The following is a 16,139-nucleotide window of genomic DNA, read 5'->3' on the forward strand; positions in this document are numbered from 1 at the left end:
TGCAAAAAATACAAAAAAAAGAAAGAAAAAAATACAAGAGGGATACAGCATATACATAACACACGCTATGCGACTCCAAAGAATTTATTTTATCTAAATACAAATACAAGGCCACATCAGGCAAAATGCCCGACAAGATGGCTGCGATGAAAATGGTGGCTGAAATTTTCTGCGTAACTGTTTTCCCGAATAAAGAGTCAACTCCCAAGTAATTCGGTGTGCTTAATACGAATCTAACCATAAAAAAAAGCTGGATTAGCTCTGGTTTGTTTTTTACAGTTGCACATTTAATGCACATGTAATATTACAACAAATTGAAATGCAATGGAAAAAAAATCATAAATATATGCAAAAAAACCTCATAAGTACACAGAAAACTCGCAAATAGGTAAGAGCAATAGTTCTTGACATTTTTTTCTTCCTACAACCCAATTGGATGATGCGTTTTTTTATTTGTTAGAAAATTCCGTTTTTTTTCCTGTCAAAAAATTCCCGTGACCTAGCGATGCTGACCCGGCAAGCCGTTTTTTATTTCGGTTTTTTTCCGGTTTTTATTCATTTCTAAAGTTTGTACGGACTTTTTGCCTGCCCTGTATATTACAGCACTTAGTTAATTCATTCTTGACATGGTAATATCTCAAAAGAAAAAAAAAAAAATCCCGATACAACTTTTTCAAGTTCATTCATGTTCAGTAGATGAAAACCATTCGCAATTGGCTATTTTCATGTCGGCAATTTCATTGTTGTCCACAGACACCGCTCGTAAAAGTACTTTTTTAACACTTTACACGGTAATATCTCCAAAAAAGGCCGATAGAACTTTTTCATTGTGATATTCGTGCTCAGCAGGTCAAAACCATTCAGAATAATGTATTTTCATGTCAGTTGCACTTTCACTATTGTCCACAGATACCGCCCATAAAGCATTTTTGTGACACTTTTCATGGCGATATATTGTAATATTTCAATAATATACGTTATCACCACGAAGACGTTTTATATAACTCTTTACATGGCGATATTCGTGTTCAGCTGGTCAAAATAATTCGGAATTGAATATTTTCATGTCGGACGCAATTTCATTGTTGCCCAGTGTTACAGAAATATTTCGATGTAATACTCAGGCTTAATCTTTGGTCATTCATTTTCAATTCAATAAAATGTCCCCAAAACTTACGTTTTCGGAGACCCGCAGCAGACGCTTACTTCGCGGAACAGAAGTTTGGAGAGAAAACGCAACATCTTCGCATCTTTCGCGATACAGCGTTCCAAGTGACAGCGTCGACTTGAGTGTCGCTTGACCCCAGTCATTAATTTTCTGTTAAGCGTCAGTTCCAGGTTGTGTTCGCCATTAAAACGGGAATCGTTTGTTTCTCAGGCGGACATCTCCAATGATAGAATAACCAGTAGCTTCGTTCCAAGATATTTACGAGTAAATACACGGCTGTTCTTGAATGTTTTTAATTAAATACAGTTAAGGAATTTCAATCAGGTTAAATTTGAAGCCATTGAGATTCAGATTAAGCCATTCGGAAGCTGCTGAGGGTGACGTTGATATTAGAAAAAATCGAATAGATTTCATGTTATGAAAGGAAAAAAAAAAACATAAATTGCCAAGTCGTGTGGGGAGAATTTATGTGTCAAAACATATACTATGACTTTTTCCAACTAAAAGCACTGGGTGGACTAGGGCTGTATAGTAAGGGCTGTCTCATCTCCTTAAAGTTGCTTTTGCTGCGTTGGCTCAAAGGGCGTAGTCCAAAGCGTATTAATAATACGCTTTGTCTTTAATACGCTATTTGGCGTAGTCTTATAACTGTAACACTTTTTTTAACTGAAGCGTTACCTTGAAATACCAAGGTAGCCAATGGCAATTTACCGATTTTGCCAGGGGCGATGACGTCAGCTGGTACCGACTCCGGTACGTTATGAGACAGCCCTTATTATATGGCCCTGGGCGTGAATGACAAGTTCTGAACACATTTTAAAAACTTTTTGAAAAACAACCAATTGACATAAGAAAGTAACTTATGGGTCGAGATCCCATACGTGGGTCGCAGGGGCTTCCAAGGTGGGTCGTTTTCTACATCCGAACAATCAAAATTAACAACCGGGGACTCGGTGCTATCCCTATTCAAGCTTGATTCGTTGGAGGTTTACGAGATGGGTCATAAAAATCCACTAACAGTGGTGATGTTGAGCTATGAGCCGCTACCCAAACTTGTTTCGAAAGGGTTTCCAGAGATGGGTCATAAAATTTCACTAACAGCCAACGCTCTTGAGCTATTTGTCACTAACAAAATTTGTTTCGTGAGTCATAGAAATCCACAAACAGACAGGTACTCAACGGGTCATGACTCAGACTTGATTTGCAGGAGCTTCCGAGATGGGCGATAAAAATCCATTGATACCCAGTCGCTCTTGAGCAATGTTAAACAACCCAAACTTGATTCGCATGGGCTTCCGAGATGGATCATAAAAAATCTACTCGCAGCCCTGTTATAAATGCTCTTATTGCGACACTGGTTTCATCAATTTCGAAAAACAGTCATATGGGTCGCGAAGTTGATCCTGTTGCTGATTTTACGTCGTGGCTGAAAAGTTTAAGAAATCCTGATTTCCGGTGTCGTCTTAACACATGGGCCCACCCGGGGGTCTGAAGAGAAGAGGAGGGCCTCACAATAATGAGAAATAACTGAAATTTTCAAGAATTCAACAGGTAGGGAAGTAGAAAAATATTTTGGCCCGGGGAGCCCATGTTGCTAATAAGAAAGCCCTGTGCATTTTTTCAAGATTTTTTACAGAACGGTGAAAAAATGTTACAATGGGAAAAAATTAGGTAGAGGGGGAAAAGGACACAAAAAAAGAAAAACAACAAAATAAGAAGAGAGTAAAATTTTTTAATTTAATAGAGACAAAAAAAACAACCACGATTTGTTGATGGGAGAATCTAGTTTGACAGCCAGCCGATAGATGGCGCTCAATACATCACGATTCACAAGCGCATCTAGAGAGAGGGGGTTTTTATTCATAAGACTGTACGTTGAATCTTGTGTGGTGTTTACTTCATAACACTGTCGTATTAGCACGTGGGCGTTCGCGTGAATAGCCTGTCTCTGGAGAACTTTTAGGTATCAGTGTGATGAAGAGAGGACTCGGCTGAAGACGTCCGGAAGCGGTAGTCCTCTTGGAAAACAGTCTACTCCCGGCCGGAAATTACCGACTTTTTTCCGGGTTGGCGTAACCAACGGATAACTGGAATTGGTGAATTCAGTGAATCGGATTTAAAAACAAAAAAGTGACTTGCTCTATTTTTTTGAACTGTGAAGATTTTTTCATCGCACGTGAGATTATACAACGATCATGTAAGGCAGTAAATTGAAAATATGAAAAATCTTGAATTTCTCAAATATATTTTAAATTTAATCCAGCTAAAAAATTATGAATTTAAATCTTACCGCATTTATCTTTTTGAAAATGAATTAAATTCTGCTCATTGAAATTAGCATTCATAACGTGAGTTTTGCTTTAAAAAAAGTGATCAAATTTAGTTCTTGTTGAACTTCTTTTTTTTCTGAATTCGATTTCTAAAAAAATTATTAAATTCAGTTTCTGTATGAAAATACTGAATTTAAACGATTTCTTTGAAAAATCGTTGAATTAAGGTTCAAAAATTTTCATTAAATTTTGATTCCCTAAAAAAAGTATTGAATTATAACTTTTTTTTATTTATAGAAAATAAAAAATCATTGAATTCAGTTTCTAAAAATTTGTGAATTCAATTTCTAAAAATTTGTGAATTCAATTTCTAAAAATTTGTGAATTCAATTTTTGAAACCATTGAATTCAATTTTTGAAATCATTGAATTCAGTTTCTAAAAAATCATTGAATTCAGTTTCTAAAAAAAATCATTGAATTCAGTTTCTAAAAAAATCATTGAATTCAGTTTCTAAAAAAATCATTGAATTCAGTTTCTAAAAAAATCATTGAATTCAGTTTCTAAAAAAATCATTGAATTCAGTTTCTAAAAAAATCATTGAATTCAGTTTCTAAAAAAATCATTGAATTCAGTTTCTAAAAATTTGTGAATTCAATTTTTTGAAACCATTGAATTCAGTTTCTAAAAATAATTGAATTCAGTTTCTAAAAATAATTGAATTCAGTTTCTAAAAATAATTGAATTCAGTTTCTAAAAATAATTGAATTCAGTTTCTAAAAATAATTGAATTCAGTTTCTAAAAATAATTGAATTCAGTTTCTAAAAATAATTGAATTCAGTTTCTAAAAATAATTGAATTCAGTTTCTAAAAATAATTGAATTCAGTTTCTAAAAATAATTGAATTCAGTTTCTAAAAATAATTGAATTCAGTTTCTAAAAATAATTGAATTCAGTTTCTAAAAATAATTGAATTCAGTTTCTAAAAATAATTGAATTCAGTTTCTAAAAATAATTGAATTCAGTTTCTAAAAATAATTGAATTCAGTTTCTAAAAATAATTGAATTCAGTTTCTAAAAATAATTGAATTCAGTTTCTAAAAATAATTGAATTCAGTTTCTAAAAATAATTGAATTCAGTTTTTGAAACCATTGAATTCAGTTTTTGAAACCATTGAATTCAGTTTCTAAAAATCATTGAATTGAGTTTTTGAAATTCCTGAAAAAATCAAACTTTTCCTATCTCCAATTGTTTTAATTTAAAAAGTAAAAACTCAATAAATTCTTAAATTCTACAAAGTGACTCTTGCAAATATATTTTTTCTTGAATAATAATTTTAAATTTGCATAATTAACAATTCAACGATTGTTTCCTTCACCAGTGATCATGGAAAACCCACCTAATAAGCTCGAATTTTTCCTTAGATAAAATTATTTTCGAAGTTTTAGAAATTCCACAGAAGATGTACAATTATTATTAATTATAAAGTCGATTCTGGAAAATCAGGAATATAACGATAACATATATATAATATATAACATCACACAAAGAAAACAAATATTTAATCACGAAACCAGCGAAAAAATAACTAGTTTCGTGATGATGGCGGTCTCCCGTGTCACCGAAATGTGTGCGATAGTGTTGATGTTCTACTTCGCAACATCATGCGGATTAAAAACGGATTATAGGTCAACAGTTTGTGAGATTTGTTGGTGCCATAAGAAAGACACTCTGGACTGCAAGAGGAAAGACACGTTGGATTCCATCCCAATATTGACATCTAAAGACGAACGGGAGAAGATAACAGAAATGTAAGTCTTTTCTTTGTTAAATACTGTTCATATTTCTATTCCATTATTTGCTTTAGAATAATGAACAGGCTGAGGCGGACTTATGGTTATTTCGCCTTTTAGGGATAAAAAGGTTATTATACATAAATAACTGGTTATTATGCATGCTTATCAATCGTATCGCTTTGGTAAGTTTGTTAAATTTATCACTTTTACCGATGAAGGTGCATAATACCCAAGCCGCATTGATAAATTTGACAAATACTGAAAAAATTATCACTTTTACTTCCGATTATGCATAATAAGTGTCGTTGTTAAATTTGATAAATGCTTGAAATTTATTGCCTTTACCTGTGGTTATGCATAATACCTTAGTGTAATTGGTGAATTCGATAAATATTAAAAAAATTCCAAATGTGTCTAGTATGTGATGAATATGGTCGGATCCCGATATAATGATAATAAATTTTACAATCGTACCCCGATATGATGGCACAATACATGCATGAGTAATCATGAATAGTGTAACATATACAGTCGACGCTCGTTATAACGACCCCCCATCGTCCACGGAAAACGGACGTTATATTGCAAGGTCGTTATATCAGAAGGAAAACATATAGCACAGTCGTTACATGAAAACATTTGCACTTTTCTTACCGGTCTTCGTAATGGGAAGGTCGCTATAACGCGGGGTTGTTTTAACGATCGTGGACTGTAGTACGATATATCATGTTTACCAACGACGCGAAGCTTGGGTATTATGCATAATCGCTGGTAAAATGGGTAATTTTTTGAGTAAAGTCGGCCCCCCCCCCCCGTACTTGAAATTCCGGTGTTCGCGGGTTTTTTCTTTTGCTTTATTGGAAAATATTTTTTGCAACACAGCAATCGTCATTCATATGTTTTGTTCACAAAATTTGAGTTGTGCGTGTTTAGGATGACTCATTTGTCTAAGTGCTATTGATGAATACTGATAATGATATTTCGAAAAGACCAAAAAAAAAGTGAAAACTTTACAAGAAAAATTGGATGTATTGACTATGATTGGCGAAAATAAGTCAATTGCCGTTGTGGAACGCCATTGCGGAATCAACGAATCTACGGTGAGATATATCAAGAAAATGGAATCTGAAATTCGATCAGCTGTGGCTGTAGCTGTACCTGTGGCAGCGAAAACTTTGCATCTCCTACGGAATCCACGTGTTTCTCGTAAAAAAAAAAAATGCAGTTTTTTTTTTGTGGGTACAACACTGCTACAAGAAAGGTATTCGAATTGATTGTAATATTATAACGGGCGAAGGCGAAAAGAATTTACTCTTTTGTAAAGAGAAGGGCTGATGAAAAATCTATTTCATAAGAATTTTATGCAAGTAAAGGTTGGTTTCATAGGTTTAACAAACGATTCGGATCACGCAATGTAAAAATTACTGGGCGGTAAAACGGGCAAATGAAATATCAGCAAAAATATGCCTTCTAGAAAATATTGAAAACATTTATACAGTACAGTATTATATTACATATGAGAAAGACATCAGTGAAGTAGAACCCCTTCTGTCGCCTATCAAATAAAACTGTTATAACTTTATTTGATAGGTGGTTTTTCTACTTCGATTGAAATTAGCAACCGGATTGTCATTAATGTGCCGTATGAAAAAAACACAATATATCATACTAATTAATATATTATGAACAATAATATTATCAAATTGTATAATATTATCAGTCTATAATATTATCAATTAAATTATAAAATTTGCCTCGAAATTTTAACAGTTGTTATTTGTGCGGGGTAGAACAAAGAAAAACTTGCAAAGTGTTTTGCTTTTTACATTGTTTTTGATTACAATTACAGAAAGATTAAGATGAATATATATTACGAGTTTTACTAACGTTGTTTTTCCGCATACAAATAACAACTGTTAAAATTTCGAGACAAATTTGATAATTTAACTAATATTATGTTCCTAAAATATTAACATAATATATATTACTCTTTTCATACGCCACATTAATCAAAATTCGTTTGCTAATTTGAATTGAAGAATTGTAATAGTTTTATTTGATGGGTGACGGAAGGGGCGCTACTTCATTGATGACTTTTTCACAGGTAGTACGAGGGGATTTTAAATTTTATGGGACAAACTTTAAGACGTGATATGAGACATTTGAACAAGCATTTCTGATCATAGAATGTGCGGTCAAGGGTGTTTTTGGAGAGTGCACAACAGCACTTCACCAGAAACATATGATATTTTTCCGACGGATTTGCTGCGATATGTGCCATCAACCATTGCAGTTTCATACCGTAGCATAGATTTTATATTGAAAAAAATAGACTATATATATAGTTATCACATTATCCGAGCAGAAATATATCAGAACAAAGTAAATTAAATAGATTTTTAGTTTAATGTTCATAATAACACACCATTATCAGCGCCAAAGGCAGTTAGAATATCTTGTGATATGTATGTCGCTGTAAATGTGATAAATTATATATATATGTAATAACCAGTTATTATGCTTACTTACCAATCGTCTTGGTAAGTTTTATCTCTTTTACCGGCGAATATGCATAATACCCAAGCCTCATTGATAAATTTGATAAATACTGAAAACATTATCGCTTTTACCGACGATTATGCATAATAACCAAGTGTCGTTGGTCAATTTGACAAACACACGAAATTTATCGCCTTTATCTGGTTATGCATAATACCCTAGTGTAGTTCGTGAGTTTGATAAATATGAAAAAAATTTCCAAATGAGTCTAGTATGTGCGATGGATATAGAAGGACCCCGATATAATGATAACAAATTTTAGGATGGTATCCCGATATAATAATACAATACATGATGAATTATCATGTATTGTATGATAATTCCACCACGCCGCTGTGGTGGTCGAGTGATTATAGTGACGGACTCGCGATGCGAGGATCCGGGTTCGAACCCCACAGTGGTGGTCGGCTGAAGTTGGTTTTCTGTGGTTCCCAACTTCAAGGCGCAAATGCGAGCCGATCTCCCCGTTAAAAAGTCTCGCCACAGAGAGCAACAGTCCTACAACGATAAATCATTCAATCATAACCCTTCACTCTAGTTAGAAAAACTGGTGGCAGATGGCAGCACTACACATAACAAGCATTACAGAGAAACAAAAAACTTCACGTCAGGTTTCACTACACGTACACGCACATTCCCGCATGTACCGATTCGTTGGGGGTTCCCCGGGGGGGGGGGTGCATGTGTGGTGTAGCAGTAGTAGGTAGGGCCTCCAAAAATGGCTCGGGGATCCATGATGTTCTTAAGTCAGCCACCTCGTTGGGCAATTTGCCTGTTGTGGCGTTGTATTTGTATCATGTGTAGTATATTATTTAGTACGATTTCTCATGTTTACCAACGACGTGACGCTTGGTTATTATGCATAATCACCGGTTTACTTTGTTCTGTAGCTTATAGTATTTATTAAATTCACTGACGACGCTTGGATACTACATAATTGCCGGAAAAGAGATTTAGGAAAATTAATCAAATTCACCAACGACGCTTATTCCAAAAATGAATAATTTATGGGAATTAATCAAATTCACCAATGACGCTTGCTACTATGCATAATCGCCGGTAAAAGTGATTAATTTAGAGAAATTTACGAGACTTACCAAATTGCTTGATAAATATACATTATAACTAAGGCTGGGAATCGATAAAAATTTTTAATCGATTAATCGAATATTTTTGTGACCATATAATATTGATGGATGCTATAAAAATACGTTTTTTTCATTTCACTCACCTATTCGGTAGATGTAAATAAATGTAGGAATAGGTTTAAGAAATTAAGGATGCCAGCTTCAAGCAATTTAATAATGCTGAACATAGTTGCCTAAACTTGTAACTTTTTCACTTGGCTCTTCTCGTATTTAAAAAAAAAAACCGGTTACTTTTGATTATTATTCACTGATATCGAAACTACTTCCGATTATACAGTTGCTTGTTTTCCTGGAAACTCCTCTCGAATGGCACTTGTGAGGAGATAACCTGATACTTCCAAGAATACGAAAAACTGCTGTTCATAGGAGAGACCATAAATTTTGGTCGTCTTCTAAAACTCATTTGATGCAGAACTTTAACAGCGACACCTACACTCTCATAAAACTCAATTTGAAACTGAAATCACCAATTTTCATTTAATATAATTTTATCGAAATATTGATTCGAATATTTTTTAATACGGTCACTTATCCAAAATTTTCTGTATAGAACATGATTTTTATCGCATCTAATCGGTTTTTTTAAAAAAAAAAATCGATTTAATTCACAAACTTTTATAAAACATTTCAATCGAATTGATCGAGTGGATTAATTCAACTAAAATTTTCAACGGCGATTAACAATTAATCGGACAGCCCTAATTATAACCTGTTATAATGTATAATAACCGCCGCATTTACCGTAACATATATAGGACGAAAATGAATTCGAAAAGCAAATTAGCCCAATGCTGTGAGAGAAAATAAACAGAAATGAATCTTCGAATTGAAATTTCAATTATCATATGTTTTTATATTTTTCCGGAGTTTTAGAAATCTTTGACGATTTCCCCAGCTTTTTGCCTAATCATGGCGAGGTTGATTGATGATTCCCTTGGCTTTTCAGTATAAAACCATTGCAATAGAAATTAGTCGGCACCGTAAAAATTAGATTTTCCTCTTCCGTTTTTTTTTTTGTGATCAAGAGCTTCCGTTCTTTCACAAATCTTCATCCACGTTTTTTTATAATGCTTAACACCCGAGTTTCAGAAATTCCATTGCTCTTTGGTAATTTCAGTTCGGGTTTTATTATTATTATTATTGCATTCAAAACTTTCAATCTGTTTCACATACTGAAATATTTTTACTTTTCGCGTAATTTTTTCTAATTTCAAGGCATTGCATGAATCCATGGCTTGTGCATTTTTCTCTCCCTTATTCAAAAAGTTAGTTAGTTTATGGGCCAAACAAAGAACAAAAATAAAATAATCAAATGTACTGGAGATAATTTTGACATTACAGGGCACCAATTCCGGATTTTTCATGTTTTAGCTGCTTACATACGTATTTTACGTAGTTTCTGAATACTTTGTTCAATAAAAAGATTATGTACATAGTTGGTGATAGGTTGATATATATATGTATTTGTCGTATGAATTCCAATATTCTATTAAGTTGGGAAACGTTTTAGAAATTATCACTAAGCGGGGAATTTAAACGTTGTCTCTATGAGGAAAATTTTGGTTCCAGGGGATTTTATCAGTAGGCCCTATATGCGGGGTATCAGATCATCCGTTACCCGATTAAGCGGGCCGACTGAATGAATGAACGCCAGGGGCTCTACCACTGGACTTATCCCGTTGCCGAGATCTCTTCCAGCCCAGCTTCGTGGCAGAGTCTGGAACAAAGTGAGTGCACCTAACAGTCTGAGTGTGTAGCTAGTGTTGCGCTTGATATATCAGTGCTGCCAGCTATACTTCAAATTGTGAGTGAAGTGTAATGATTGAATATTTGTTACGTTGTAGGCCTGTAGCTCTCTGTGGCGAGACTTTTAAACGGGGAGATCGGCTCACATTCGTGCCTTGAAGTTGGAAACCACAGAAAACCAACTTCAGCCGATCACCACTTTGGCACCGGTGGGGTTCGAACCCGGATCCTCGTGATGCGAGTCCGTCACTACGACCACTCGACCACCACAGCGGCTAAGCGGGCCGACTGTGTATGGTAGTGAATAAGGACCATAAATGTCTGAATTTGACTTGAGTGGATTCTGGGCAAATATTGTTCGGTTCCCACGGTCAGGAACATACATAAAATTAAGTAACCAAATTCATTTTATTCCAATACGGGCCTTTTAAATTCGAAGCTCTGGAGAAATACATAACTCGCCTATATGCAGAAATCAGGATCGATATTGGATGAAGAAACGACACACTGAATTTAAAAGAAAGAGAGAGAAAACAAAAAAAACTCCAATTTTTTCAAAATTATTTGAATTCCGAGTTCTTTTTCCTTCTTGAAAAGAAAAGGAAAAAATTATTATTATTTTTAAAAATAAATCTAATAAATATTATTTAATACTTTCTTAAATATAAAATAGATAGCAGGAGTTTGATTGTATAAGAAATGTTTCTAAAAATGCGATTTCTCTGCCAGAAAAGAAAAAATGAATTTGAATCATATTTCACGACGTAGGATTTAATTTAAACAAAAGAAAACCAGTCTTATCTCTTGAGTTGAACAATTATTTCAAAAATAATAAAATTTTCTGTTTTTCTTATTCCTAAACCCCGCTTTTTTTTGCTGCTTTTCTTCCTCTTCGGAATTTAAGTATTTAATGAAATTCTTTGAATATTTCTCCGGTTTCTAGAGCAACGGAAATGACAGTAATAATGAGAAAATATTTTTAGTTTCAATGAGCTGGGCAATATAGAAAATTAATTATACTTTATTATATTATTATTTTCGTGTTTTAAGGTATTCCATGTGATTAATGTTTTGTAAAACATGTGGCACACATTTTCATGACGGAGGTTCGTTATTTCTTTTTAACCTTTCACTAGATGGGTGGTTTTTCAACCTCCGGGCAGCGGCCCCGTATCAGGCCGTGACATCATCCGTACTAGGCCGCGTTAGTTGTTTCCTTTTCCCTATTCATTTTCCGTTGGTCGTGTGTGTTCAACAGGGTCTTTCCACTTACAAAAACAAATAAAACTGGACCACGGGCTTCCAAAGACTGAAAACCGCTGCCTGGTCCACGGAATATTTCGCTCATTTTATACAGCTGCTATGGTAAATGTGATAAATCCAGTTATACATAATAACCGGTCATCATGCATAATCGCCGAGCATTTTGGTAAGTTTGATGGTTTTTTTTTTATTTGCAAAAACATACGCATAATACATTTAAAAGACAAAACAAAAACCACCTAGAAAGGACAAGACATCAACATATATACAACATATATAAGCCATTTCCCGAAAACCGTATGCTATGTTAGTATAAATTTTATGTAATAAAATATGTATTTCAATATATGTATTCACTGTGAATAAAATATGTATTCATTGTGAAAATTTGAATCATCAGAGCTGAAATAATGAAATAAATTTACAAATACATGTCATATAAATAATGAGTCTATGTAGAATAAAAATACACCTTCTATTTCCCTTAAGTAATTAATTTTACCAGCGATTATGCATAGTATCCAAAAGTCTTCTTGTCGTTGATAAACATGATAAATCGTACTAAATTATATACTAAACATGATTATTCATCCATGTATTGTATCATTATATCGGCGGTACGATCGTAAAATTTATCATTATATCGGGTCCTACTATATTCATCACACATACCGTCAGACCAGACAGGACCCAGGCTCTGTCCCTTTCGGGATTTAAGTCCTTTATCCGTGTGGGTTGCATCGTTCTACGCACACGATCACTCATCGATCATGATCAATCATCACACATACTAGAGCCTCATTTGGATTTTTTTTTCACATATATTTATCACTCACCAATTACACTAGAGTATCGTGCATAATCGCAGATAAAGACGATAAATTTCAAGCATTTACCAAATTTACCAAAGACACTTGATCATTATGCATAATCGCCGCTAAAAGTGATAATGTTCTTAGTATTTATCAAATTTACCAACGACGCTTGGGTATTATGCATTTTTGCCGTAAAAGCGATAAATTCACCAAACTTACCAAGACTATTGGTAAGTATGCCTAATAACCGGTTATAATCACCCGGCCCGCAAATAGTTCTATTTATGTGTTTCTTTTGCCGCTCCAAAAATGTTATTTTAAGGAGGAGTAAAAATATTAAAAAGCTGTAAAAATATTAAATAGCTGTAAAAATATTAAAAAGCTGTAAAAAAAGGGTGAAAAGCTGTAAAAGGGGGGTTCCGAAATTCGAAGCGGAAATGCGAGCCGATCTCCCTGTTAAAAAGACTCGCCACAGAGAACACCGGGCCTACAACTATATGTGTGATGACTGCCTAATATGTATGATGAATATAGTCAGACCACGATGTAAAGATAAAAAATTTTACGATCGTACCTCGATATAAGGATACAATACATGAATGAATCATGTATATCACATAGTATGATTAATCATGTTTATCAACGACGCGACTCTTGGGTATTATGCATAATCGCTGGTAAAAGTGAAAACTTTTTTTTTAGTACTCATTAAATTTACTAACGACGCTTCGGTACTATGCATAATCGCCAGTAAAAGGGATAAATTCAGGAAAATTTATCAAACTTACTAAAATCCTCGGCGATTATGCACAATAACCGATTATTTTGTTTATTAAATAGATTTACCGCATTTATCGCGTAAGATATACACGCACACAATACATTCCGGCATGTAACTGATTCGTTAGAAATTCCACAGTGTTTATGAGCTGCATGTATGGGTCAAGAAGTAATCAAATACGTAGTTAATTTCTTTCCGAAGCTCATTTCGGCATAAATATCCTAAAATTATCTTCTCTTGATGTGTTATTGGCCGATAGAAAGAAAATATCTATTCTAAGATTTTGCGACCCCGTACGTTTGTTTTTTCCTTCCTTCATTGAAGAACTTTATGAAACTTAACTCTGAAATGCAGAGACGTCATTAAGTTTCTTTGCTGGTTTGAAGGGCAGAGCAGAAAGATGTAGTGGATGGATTGATGGGGAATCTGGTTCTTTCATCATGCGCTCGAGATATGTAGCCCTCTGAAACTTCACTTCCCACCGCTCATCAACATCGGTCATATCGCCATACGACAATTTGCTACCAATCGACATTACTCGAAAGGGCAAAAGCTGCGCCGCATGGGCAACTGTCGCGAGGCATCTCACTGAAAACCGCACTTATTAGGCAACTGCTCGCGAGGCTTTTGAACTTTGAAGACTCGGCAACGAATGGCCAAATGTGGCGAGGAAGCTTCGTGTATTTTGTGAGATGTGATATCTACATATATAAAATTGATTTTCTGTATGAGTGTGTGTGTGTGCGTGTTCTCTATACAAATCTACACTTTTAGATCGATCGTCGCCAAATTTTGCATGTGTACCAAACGGGAGTGACTTGAACGATAGGCTACTTTAACAGTTCGTCAGAGCAGGGCGAATCACCGAAATGGGCGAAAAACTGTCGGGCAACAATGATTTTTTCGCCTCAACTTTCGGGACGTTTACTTTGGTTACCGTGGTTCCCTTGCAAAGTGTTTCAGACGTGTATATGCCTTTATGATGGTTTGACACATTTCCAATCCTCCCAGTAATGAGGCTTTTTGAATAGACGTCAGAATCATCATCAGCTTCATTTTGAGGGTCAGGCAAAGGATGATTTCCATAGAAATCAGTGTTAAAATTGCCGATTTAACTGTAGAAATGCAGAAATTTAGTGGGGTTTTCCGCCACATCAATAGTTTAGAAAAATTTTATTGAATTCTCGATTTTTTAAATATTGAGTTTGCTTAAAGATATATGAAGCCTAGAAAATTAAATATGAAAAAATTAGCCGGACCTACTTTTGAGTTGGATATTCATGCAATAACATTGATTTCAACTTTTTATTTATATCTTCTCAAACATGAAAATTAATGTCTCCGTATTATCTTTTAATATTCAACTGCATAAATTCTCATATAGTTTAGGAGGTTTTAAAGTTAATTATGGGCCCGTAAAGTACATCGAAGAAATTCCACAGCTTTAATTAAGCATTTTTTGAAGCAGAAACAGGCAGATGCATAACTTCAGGGGCATCGAAATACTTGGCTCCCCTTGGAAAAGGAAATAAAAATACAGAGTGTTTCAAAAAGAATCACCCGATTTGAAATGCGTATATTACGAAAAATATTGAACACATAGACATTTAAGATTAATTTTGCATCCACTGTTTCCACGGCTACTGTTATGCGTATCTTCAGTTCGGCTAATGTAGCTGTAAGACGAGGCACATAAACGTAGTCTTTTTATAAACCCCCACAAGAAGTAATCGCACACTGTGAGGTCCGGTGATTTTGGAGGACAGTGATGTTCAACTGAATCTCGTCAGGTCCCGTTCGGCCGATCCATCGTTTAGAAATGCGATTGTTCAAAAATTCTCGAATGTCCAAGCTCCAGTGTGGTGGTGTCCCGTCCAGCTGGAAAATGAGGTTATCCGAATCGGTTTCTAACTGGAGGAAAATCCAATCTCGACAAACACTGAAGTGGTGGTTGAAGGAATAGTGTTAGCGCTACCTGCCGGCAACTGCGTGAAACTCGAGATTTCCCTCTTTCTACCCATACATTATTTGATCAAAATGGATTAAAAGCTGAATAGTTATGATTTTTTTAAATCGGATGATTCTTTTTTGAAAAACCCTGTATATTCATTTCTACGTTTCTTTAAATCTAGATTTGTTTCTTTCATGAGTCGTGCAGGGAGGCGCCATATCGGTTAACTTAAACACGGTTTGCATGTTCCTCAAAGAAAGAGGGAAATATCACGTGATCCAAAAGTCCTCATTGAAGAAAACCCGGGCAGCGCCGGGTATTATAGCTAGTATTGTATATAACCGTTTTCGCGGGAGACCCAGGAGATTTGGGGGAAAGGACACACACTCACATACTTCGGGCACAACTCAATTGGTAGTAAATTGCCTAGGCGAGATAGACCCGAGTTGTGCTCGGTTTGAATGAATGATACCAATGGAGTTGGGTCAGAAGTCTTTCTCTTAAGAGAAATTAATGCTATGCAGGGTGGTTATAAATAAACTGCCACTACTCAGACGTATGTACCACCCATTCTGATGGAAGTATTTTGATGAAACTTGGTATACAGGATACATGAACCATGGGTGGAAAAGAAAGATTCA

The 16,139-nt window shown here is 34.8% G+C and overlaps 1 protein-coding gene across 1 annotated transcript in view; it reads left to right on the plus strand.

Annotated features, from left to right (window-relative positions):
• The first annotated feature begins 5,033 nt into the window (after positions 1–5,033).
• LOC149088022 (high affinity nerve growth factor receptor-like) overlaps positions 5,034–16,139 on the plus strand; it is a 144,717-nt gene continuing 133,611 nt past the window's right edge. Inside the window, exon 1 of the mRNA XM_089252728.1 lies at positions 5,034–5,250. Coding sequence (XP_089108854.1) covers positions 5,039–5,250 — 212 coding nt within the window. The 5' untranslated portion in view covers positions 5,034–5,038. The remainder of the gene's footprint in view (positions 5,251–16,139) is intronic.

Source organism: Pholcus phalangioides, unplaced genomic scaffold (genome assembly GCF_987345545.1).
Source record: "Pholcus phalangioides strain wild (caught in Gottingen) unplaced genomic scaffold, Ppha-v1.0 ptg000003l_1, whole genome shotgun sequence".
NCBI lineage: Eukaryota > Metazoa > Arthropoda > Arachnida > Araneae > Pholcidae > Pholcus > Pholcus phalangioides.